The 11,043-nt window shown below is 43.0% G+C and overlaps 1 protein-coding gene across 1 annotated transcript; it reads left to right on the top strand.

The window, feature by feature from the left end:
* The first annotated feature begins 238 nt into the window (after positions 1-238).
* On the top strand, positions 239-1,287 carry LOC123395317. The gene is made up of 2 exons (XM_045090302.1): positions 239-650; positions 767-1,287. The coding sequence occupies exons 1-2, from the start codon at positions 304-306 to the stop codon at positions 954-956; spliced, it is 537 nt and encodes a 178-aa protein (XP_044946237.1). The 5' UTR covers positions 239-303; the 3' UTR covers positions 957-1,287.
* The last annotated feature ends 9,756 nt before the right edge of the window (positions 1,288-11,043 follow it).

Raw genomic sequence — 11,043 nt, 5'->3', positions numbered from 1 at the left:
AATTTATATCGCTCACCACCTGGCACATCTCCTTATTAATTGCTGTCAAAGTCACCAACAGCATCACCACATCAGTATCACCTGCCCCAGCCCCTGGTCAGCACATCGCCGTTGCTCCCATTGGTGGTCGACACAAGTGCATGAAAGTATATACTACAGTTCCTAGTGTTAATCTTCCAATTCTACCACGGCCACTCTGTGGACGCCAAGCGTCTTTATATACCCATGACTCCTCTCCACCCTCACCTCTCACCACTACACTGGTCCTTGGACTGAAGTGGTCACCTCCTCCTCGGCTCCACCATGCTTCCCAGGATCCAGAGGAGCATCTTCCATCTCGGGGAGGAGGGTGGTGATGTCCAAGTCCACCGCGGCGCTGATGATCGCCATGGAGATAACATTGTTGACATCCAGCGGCGCCTCGGGGGGCACACCCACGGCCGCCGGCTGCGGCGAGGAGGACGAGACGCCGCCGACGTCGTTGTCGGGCTGCAGATCCTCGTCCAGCACCACCCGCAACCGTGCCACGTCGTCCTGAAGCAGATGGTCAGCTCGCCGCCGGCGCGCCACCGCCGTCCGTGCAGCTTCTCGGGAGCCTGCTTCCTTTGCCGGAGGGAGCTCAGTCCCGACAAAGACGTGTACATGTACAGGTACTACTGCAGCCTACGTACAAGCTCGTGATCTGGAAAATTCAGAGTCGCTGAGGCGACATCGATCCGAAGGCTTCGTGCCTGGCGCATGTCTGATAGTATTGCTGTGTTTGCAGGGGCGACCAGGGGTTCTGCAGCGAGGAGTGCCGGCAGCGGCAGATCTTGGCGGACGAGGCCAGAGAGCACGAGGCCATGGTCAACAAGGAGCGTCGGGGTCTGGCGCACCGTCGTCACCACCACGGGCCACGCGCGGCACCGCCGGTGGCGATCCGGGGCGAGCCGACGAGATTACTGGCTGTATCCTAGCTTGATTATGATGCATGCACGAACATGACATCCATGAACAGAACGAGCAAGAACCTATGACGCTGGGAAGCTGGTTGCAAGTAATCGAGGTGCAAATTAAGAAGAACAATATGGATAATTGCGTATACGGCGAGGTGAGGGTGAGAGTGAGATGGTATATTATGATAGAGAGACGTTGAAGTAGGGTGCATGTTTTTTCTTCAGGCTGGTAAGTTCGGATCTGTAGCCACGATGCAACTAATGTAATCTGCTCCTGGCCGCCTGTTAATATGTGCACATCCGGTTAATTCTAGACGGAAGAAAGTAAGAAAGAATAATTGGTACACCGAAATTTGGTGGCATGATGCTGCGAAATACTTGTGATCAAGTGTTGAACTCGTGGTGTAATCCTCAACACAAGTTAGTCGTACACGTGAATCTCAAGGTGCTAGAATTTGATGCCAAGAGGAAGGCAAGGGATAAAATGATGCTGTGGCATCTAGCAGCTTGATGGGGAACACAAATGGTACCAGACTGGAATCTTCTCTGGAGCTAGAAAACGACTAACAAAATGAGAAGCAGCCATAAGATCGAAGAGCTGCAAAGAGGGAGCAGCCTAAAAGACAGGGACCGCTTGAATTATAATTTATTTCGTGGGTGGGCGGACAGAAATTTATTACTCACTCCGTTCCTAAATACGGAGTATAAGACATTTTAAAGATTTTATTATGAGCTACATACGGATGTATATTATCATATTTTAAAATATATATTCACTTATTTTACTCTGTATCTAGTCTATAATAAAATTTCTAAAAAGTCTTATATATATATATATATATATATATATATATATATATATATATATATATATATATATATATATATATATAGAAACGGAGGGAGTAGTTTTTTTTAGGTAGAACTGCATGCATGTAATTTTACAAATGTTAGCCCAAGTATTAGACCAAAAGCAGAGATCCAAGCTTTATTAGAAAGCTAAGACGAAGGAGTTGTAGGTTTGTATAATATGACCATGTTTTACTTAAGAGTATTTTGCATGACCTCTTATCTTTTTTTTTCTAGGGCTGCATGGTCTCTTAGGGCCAGTTCTTTTGAGCTCTCATGTGGAAATAAGCTTCTATGAGAATAAGTTTCAAATAAGCTCATGTAAAAATAAGCTCCATATAATAAGCTAGCCAGTTCTTTTTTTATGTCTGTTTTTTCAGCTTATATATGGTATGAGTAGTGAAAAGTCTATAGTACCCTTGAAGTGGAGCTGGAGTGGGTCGTCGGTCTGATCAGGACAGGGGACGGGGGTCCTTCGCTGGAGTGGGTCGTCGGCCCGGGTTGGACGCCGTCTGTCGGAGTGGAGCCCCAGCCGCCCGTCGGAGTGGAGTTGTTGCTTCTAGGTCGCAGAGAAGGGTGGAGTCGCACCAGACGGAGGGAGGGGTCGCACCCAAGGGAGGAGAGGAGCAGCGGCGGGAGGCCTACCCGTCGGACATGTCAACGAAGATGGCCGCGTCGAGGGGCTGGGGCCGGCGGCGAAGGCTAGCTGGAGAATCGAGGGCGGCCGAGGAAAGTGCCAAAAACGACGACGACGGAGAGAAGGGTCGGGAGCGACGGCGACGGATGGAAGGGCGCCGGCGGAGGGAAGGACCGGGAGCGGCGGTGTCGGAGGGAAGGGCTGCGACAGCGGAGGGAAGCACCGGGAGCGGCAACGGCGATGGAATCGGGAGCGGCGACCGAGAGCGGCTCGATTCGGCTTTCTGCAGTGGTCCAAGGGGTTGGGCTCGATGACAAACTCATTATAATAAGTGCGAAAACCAGGAGCATTGGTCTATACCCCTTCGCTTTTAAGTGAGCTTCTCACAGGCTCACCCCCAGCTTTTTTTCATTTGCAAAGGAGACTTCGGTAAAAATATGTTAAGCTAGCTTATACAAATCGAATTCTTGTAGGCTTATGGCTTATTTATCAATAAGCTGAAATGATAAGCTGGAAAAAAACTCATCTTTATCCTTTTGTCCGTTCTCATTGGGGCAAGCAACTGGGCCAGGATCAAGTATCTTACTAGTAGTTTCATGGACTTCGCGCGCCCCTCCCGTGTTAACAAAAACAACTTCCGTGACAGAAAAGAACGACCATATCTGTTGGTATCTTAGCCTAAAAAAAATCTGTTGGTATCTGTTTCCCGTAGTGCTGTATGAATAACATATCCAGATAGCTTTCTTAATGAGTGAATAATATCTAGATAAGTTTCTTAATGTCTTCATGTTTTCTTGTGCTGTTGGAGATAACACTGCACCGTAGATGCAGTGCGCCAGTGTCTAACTAAATCATATAGATGCATTTGATCACCTACATCAAGTCTATACAGGCCTGCTGGATGCAACACTTTTCGTTTTGGGCTGTTTGATTCCATGCAAACACTATTGAGCCTGGATCACATGGTGATTAAAGCAACTCTGAACCTGCATCTCTGAAAATGGTCGAATCAGCAAAAATCAAAAAATAAATCCCATGGTGTCCCGACCTCACTATATATTCTAGCGAGGCTGCCCAGCCGAAATAGCGATTAAACACAGCTAAAAAGAAGTGCTAGGCTTAAAGTCTGAAATACAGCGGCATATCATTTTTTTAATGTTTCGAAATCGTGAGAAAATTTTGAATCACGAATATTTTCTAAAATCATGAAGGAAATTTTGGAAAGTGCACAAAATTTTAAGATGCAAACAATTCTTTTTAAAAAAATTGAACATTCTTTCAAATTGTGATCAACCTTCGAAATCTGAACATTTTTTTATGAACTGTGAACATTGTTTTTAAAATTTTGAATTAAACAAACAGTGTGAACATTTTCTTAGTATACAGTGAACATTATTCAAATACATACTGAACTGTTTCTAGAATATACAATGACTTTTTTTAATGCAAGCTGAACAATATTTATATGCACAAATGAACAGTTTTTATACACAGTGAATAGTTAGTTCAATGTACCGTCAGCATTTTTCCAACGTACGGCAAACATTTTTTAATACACACTGAACATTTTTTTCAATGTAGGGTTAATATTTGTTTTATATGTAGTGGACATTTTTTTTTTCAATGTACGATGAACAGTTTTTGATACGTGAACACAATTTGAAACACATAAGCAGGTTCTGAAAACATGAACAAAACTTGAAAAAGATGAATAATTTTTGTAACGTGTTTTTTTAATTCCAATAATTTTAGGAGGATTTAAACAAATTTTGAAAAACATGAAGCTTTTTTTTATTTATGAGAAAAACAGAAAAAACAGAAAGTGAAATAAGAGAAGAAAAGAAAGAAAAAAAGAAGAAAAATAAATCAAAACACATGAATGAAACCTGAAAACTCAAAAAAAAGAGCAGAAAAAAAACAGTTGATCCTTTAAGGGTGTATTTAATAGTATACATGAAGGGTGCATAGGCTTAAAAGTTCCCTATATGATCCATTTTTGGACGTTTTGTAGAATGTATGGGCTTCCTTGAGCTATACTCACCTCATAAAAAACTACAGTTATGCTCAATCGAAACACCCCGTACAACCCGACTGGGTTGAGAGAGGCTGAGGCCACACACAAGAAAAATCTCCCCCGACCACTTCGGTCGAACGACCTCGCCTTCCCCAGCCCTCGCGCAACCCGTTACCCCTCCCCTCGCGCAACCCACTACCCTTCCCCTCGCCGGTCTCCTTCCTTCTCTGCCATCTCCGCCACCCCTGTTGGAGGGGTCTACCTCGCCCCCGCCCTGTCCCTGCTACAGGCTGGTCTTGCACTCGCCGTTGCCCCACCCCATCTCCTAGTCGGCCCGCATCTGACCTTGTCACGCCCTACACTAGCTCGCCGTTGGGAGAGGTAGCAGCTTCGCCCCCTCCTTCACTTCCTCATATAGTCCACCAAACACAGTTTCAGCATACCATGCCTTGTGTGATGTAGGCTACGAAACATAATCTCAGCTCACCATGTATCAATACATACATTGCTACCAAACAACCGCACTTGCATGTACTAAGTGGGCGTGTTTTGTTCACATCTCTGTTTGAGGGCACTTTGCATACTTTTCCCAGTTGGGCCTGGTTAGGCAAATGCATGCTAAAAACAACATCTGCATGTAGTTTGGTTGCCTCCTTTAGGCTTTCTGCATGAGGGAATCAGCTAGCCAGCATGTTGTTTGGTTGTCTGCGTCGCTGTTATTAAACAAGTAACACGTTGTTTGGTTGCAAACGGCTAAAGATGTGATCACCACTTCTCACAAGTGGTGATCTTCCCACACACTGAACAATGTTTTCTCCTAGCTAGGAAAAAAATGACAGTTTATCCTAGCTACTAGCAAATGTCAGTACAAGTTATTAAGAACCAACATGGCTAAATAAGGATAGATCAATGATGCTAACTAAGGTGCTTCCTCTTCCTCGCCTCCGCTGCTGTCTCTTTCTTCTTCTGCTTCAGATCCTTGTCTGACCTCTGTTATCCCACATTGCCTGGGCCCACTCCAACCTTTTGTTCTTCCACGCTTTGTTGTCAAACGCCTCCACACCATAGCCGGAGCTGATCACCTCATTAGGAGTCACGTCTTCCCCCTTCGACACAAATTCATCAACTCCCCATTGTAGGATCTAGTTGTGAATGATGCAACATGCAAGAACAAGCTTCACCTGGGTAGGTAAACTTGTTCTTCAGAGCTCCAAAGGCCCTCTCAATAGTCACTCTAAGGCTGGAGTGTCTGAAGTTGAACAGTTCCTGAGGAGTCCTAGGATAGTTCCTACCAGCAAACTCGTTCAAATATTACTTGGTTTTCCTGAAGGGTGGAATAACACCTCGACGGCATGCATAGCCAGCATATCCAAGGTAGGACTTGCCATCGGGGATGTTGGTGCCATCATGATGACTCATGTTGTTACTGAGAATGTTAGCATCATGTGTTGAACCTTCCGAGCTAGCCAGCACATATGTGAACTTTAGATCGAAGTCAACAACAGCTAACACATTCTGGCTTGTGTAGTGCTCCTCCCTCTATATGCTGCAACTTGTGACCTCAGCACTTTGGCAGTGACATGAGTACCACCTATTGCTCCAATGCAATCCTGGAATGGCATTACAATATGCTGTTAGTCCATAGGAAAATAATAACAACATATCAAGGCATGAACTACATACTGTATAAGTGCTCACCTTGAAGTATGGGTACCATCTTGGGCTAGTGCGAATCTTGGTAGGAGTCCGGCCGGTTGGTGACCTGATCATCTCTCCTCTAAGCTCCCCAACAACACACAACACTTGCTTGAAGTACCTGGAGATGATCTCCATTGATCTCCTAAAGGTGTTGTGTACAACCCTGAACCTCTCGTTATGACCAACAACATGGAGGAACATGACCACTTGCTCATCCATAGTGGTGTTGATGTTATCTTGTAGCATCCCACTGCTCCTAAACGTCTGCACAAGTCTGTTGAAAGGAGCTCTTTTCGTTCTAAGCATCCACAAAGCCTCTGTGTCGTTGCAGTTGTAGATGTAGTTCGGATTGGCCAACCTCTCCTGATCCCGGATTAACATTGGACCATATCGGATGAGAGGTTTCTCATTCCGACGAACAACTCTCTTATGGACCAACATGATCCAGACCTGAACCACAACTATCAGCGATGCTACCTGAACTAGAAGCTTCTTACGCTCATCCACAACCTAAGCCACATCCATGGTGCGGTCAGGGCAGGCACTATCCACCCTAAACGATCCTATCGAACGATCTATCACATAACACAGGAGGGGGAGGGGTAGCTTACCAGCTTCGGTGTCGATGGAGACATGGCGGAGACGAGGATGGCCGGACGGAGTCAAGGAAGAAGGGGAGAAGAAGCTGCCGTTGCCGAGGAGTGGTGTTGTCGCTCCAGGTCAGATCTGAGTCACCACCGCCTTCGCAGCCATATATCTGAGTCGCCGCCGCCGCCCGTGTCAACAACAACACAGGAGGGTTTGTCCTAAAGCTAGAGATGAGTGAGTAAATAGGGTGGTGAGGATAAATTTGGCGCCACCCCGCCTTGGCAGATTTTCCTCACCCGCCATCTCCGCCCGCTTCCCCCTGCACCGCACCCTATGTTGCTTCTTCATTTTCCGTCCGACTCAGCCTGGCTCGCTGGAAACGACCGATTCGGTTGTTCCCACCGAGCCAGGCTCTCGGGTGCTTTAAGTTCTGTGCAGATGCGAGCCAGGCCCGCGTGCAGGCAATCAAACTATCCATTTTCATCCCGCCCGGGTCTGGTTGGGTTGTATGCAGCCAACCAAACATGTTCGGTATGGCTAGACTTAACATGTCTCAAAAAAGAACAACTATGCTAGAGTAAGAATTGCTACCAAATATAGGCTAAATGGACTGGCCCATGTAGCATCGTCTCTCAGTTGACAACCACGACGCATGCGCGCATTAAATAGTATTCACCAGTTCTGACGGTGCAGTTTGGAAGCCTACTTGTGTAATGTACGTGGTTTTTCAAGTGTTTTGTTCTAATAACCTCCTAATCTTTTTCCTTTTTAATTTGTACAACGATGCATCAATTTAAGATAGGTTCTACATGAAAAACATACACATTAATGTTGTGCTTCCATTGATACGATTGATTTACAATTTCATGCTAATGGTTGGAGGTTTTTCGGATGAATTTTGGCAAAATCTTCGCACGTGGTCGACCGTTTGAATTTCCTTTCATCACTAAATACATTTATGTGTCGCACGCTCTCTATTTCAATGATTATAAACGAGTAAATCTACATATCCAGCACGGATTGTACATATTCATACGTGCGGTATGTTTTAATGATACTCGTTAATCTCATTCGCCTAGTCTCTTCTCCTGTGTCGTACTATACTAGTGCCACCGCAGGTGTCGTTCCTCTTATCGTTCTCTCCCCATCCTACTACACTAGTGTTATCATCGGTGTCGTTTCCCTCGGCCTCCTTTCCTATGTTCTACTCCCTCCGTCCTAAAATAAGTGTCTCAGCTTTGTATTACTTTTAATAAAAAAATATACTTACCTTAAAACACTTATTTTAGGACACAGGGAGTACTACACTTGCGTCATTGTTGGTGTCGTTCCTCTCGGTCTCCTCTTCCGCTTCCTACTACTCGCATCGTCACTAGCATTTTTTCCCTCGGCCCCGCCTCTAGCGTCCTAATACACCAACGTCGTCATCAATTTCTTTCCTCTTGGCCTCCTCTTTCACGTCCTACTACGCTGACGCCGCCATGACACACACACTACATTTATCCTCACAGTCTTATGCCTCATTGCCCTTCTCTTTCTCCCTCTTCACGGGGTTTTCATGCGACGACGACACTAGCAACTAGTTCATCGTGCCATCGGCGAGATCGCTCGATAGAGATCCGTGGTCATCGAGTTGGCCACGATCAGCGTCCATCGCAAACACCGATGCACTCTAGCCCCGTGTGTCATGTGTAGCTATTAACTCTTAATCACGTCCATTATATACAAGCAAACACCATGCTTATGTATCAGCCAAGCCAATGCAACCCACCAAACGCCAGACAAAAGTGGCTTCGCTAATGCATCCAACTTATATACAAGTAACCAAATAATATGCAGAACACGATTTTCAGCCTGCATTACCTCAATGAGGCTCATATGAGCCACGTATGCAAAAAAGAAAATAATCTATACATGAAACCAAACACACCCATATTCAATTGCGGAGCCCTTTTTTAGAGGAAAGGAAAACCTTATTTAGGAGCATGTTCTTGCCAAGGACTTTGCTAACTTCCGACTATTTGAAAGTTAAGCAATAGATCAGAACACCTCCTCTAATCGCTCTTTAACCGTGCGTGCAGACGGGCATGCAGATACTTCCTCCGCGTGCATGTAGGCTTTGGACTTTAGCTGCATGCAGAAAAACGAAAGCTGATGTCAACAAAGATTTCATCTAAAAGTAAAATTTAAAATGTTTTGTATCTCAAACAGTCACTTTTATTGAAAAACCTTTTTCACATAAAAGATTCATCACCACGAGACATTCAAAACTAAATCTCATGTTGGTATATTGCGACGATTTTTTTCGAATGAAAAGTTACCGCACCTTTGCAACATAAGATATCGTAGTTGTGTTATATAAATTATCATGTTCTTTACATAAAAAAAAACCGGGCATGAAAATGGTTCCTTTAACCTTCTCTTCACAAGCACATGCGTGTATGCATTAAAAGGAGAAAAAATATGATGTCATCCTAGATTCTTCCCTATTATAAAACTTTAAAATATTTTAGAACTCAAATCATGGGTTCAATCAAAAAATCGTTGTCACATAGAAAAACGCCACGGCAAGACCTACGAAACTAAATCCCGTGTTTATATGTTCAGATGACCATTTTTCCGTGCAAATATTTACTAGCCCGAGATAAGTAAGTTATCAGCTCCGGCATGTGTACATTATCATTTTGTTTACACATGAGTTATCGTGTTATGTTTTCAACAAATTTTATTTGTTAGGACAAAGTTATCACGCCCGTGCTTGGGTTGTCACAGCCCTGGTTCATATATTACCACGCTATTTACACATAAGTTATCGAGGGTATAATATCAAACAACTTTATCGCCTTGCGGTCAAAGTTACCACGACGTTTAGACGTGAGTTATGAAGTCTAGGTGCACATATTACCTTTCTATTTATGCAGAAGTTATCGGGGGAAGGTGTGATAGCCTGGCTTATTAGTGATGATAGACTACACATATCAATAAAGAATTTCTTCTTTTCCGGATCAAATTTATTGTGTTCTTTTAGAAAATTTATTTCCAGATCACATTTATTGTGTTGTTTATACTTAATTATTAGGTAAATGATGCGTATTTTATCATGCTATTCATGCAGAAGTTGATTAATGGAGCAAGACGGCATTGTAGGCACGTCCAATTTTTATTGCCGCTCTTTGAAGTAATCTGTTCATTTTTTAGAATTCTCTATTTGTCGTATTTCGCAGCAAACTGTTGGCACTTCGCACGTGGCGAATGTTTGAGCATACGAGGATGGGCCGGCCCTTGTATAGATAGTGCATGTAAACAATGCAATACAGTGTCCCATTTTTGGAACCTTTCAGAAAGTTCTTGCAGTTTTATCTGTTTTCTTTTTTTCTTCCACTTTTTCTTTACCGATTTTATATTTATACTTTATTTTATCATTCATCAGTTTATTTTCTATTTACATTATTTTCAAAAGGTATCCCTTTCTAAAAGGATAAAAATAGAAAATATCCATGACTTCATTAATTGGTTGAGATGTTTTTAAATGTCTGTGTTTCCAAATATTATTCTGAATTTCAAAAAAATGTTTCCTATTTAAAAATTTGTTCACACATTAAAAAATGTCCGAGAATTTCAAACAATGTTTTTGTTTACAAAGTCTGTTCAAAATTGTTCGGGGGTTTGAAAGAAGTTCTGCTTTTCAAAAATATTCTTCAATTTGAGAAAATATTTGCGTTTCCATAATTTTTTCCTGTTCTCAAATAATATCCGAAAGAATGTTCTTTTTTTTGAAAAAAGTCCGTAAAATTCAAAAAATGTGCAAGATTTTTAATTATTGAAAAAATTATAAAATTGTTCCAGTTTTAAAAAACATTCAGTATTTTGAACAAATGTTCACATTTTTTTAAATTTTCTTTTATTGCATAAATCTTCGTGGGTACAAAAACTTGTACAAAGTTTGGAAAATATGTTCATGTTTCCTGAAAATGTTCATGTTTTCAGAAAACAGTTAAATTTTTAAAAATATAGATTTTCAAAAAACTGAGAGGGGGAACACGTACAATGCTTATTGGTTAGCTGTAGTGTCTTCTGGTTCACTATAGTGCTTCAAGATGACGCTAAAGTCGTTTGGAAGAATAAGGTGAACCACACAAGGGGATTAATAGGCTGGCCAGTTCGCTCGTGCCTATGAGAATTGGGTGTATTTCAACGCGAGGAGCGTCACATAGGGCGCGTTTGGTTGTTCGCATCTATTTTGGGTTGTTTGCATATCATTCTCAGATGGTGCTGGTGGAGGAAAAATAGCCTCAAAACTATCATCACCACATTGATTGGTT

This window comes from Hordeum vulgare, chromosome 5H (assembly GCF_904849725.1).
Source record: "Hordeum vulgare subsp. vulgare chromosome 5H, MorexV3_pseudomolecules_assembly, whole genome shotgun sequence".
NCBI classification, from domain to species: Eukaryota; Viridiplantae; Streptophyta; class Magnoliopsida; order Poales; family Poaceae; genus Hordeum; species Hordeum vulgare.
This window is presented reverse-complemented; position numbering and strand designations above follow the sequence as displayed.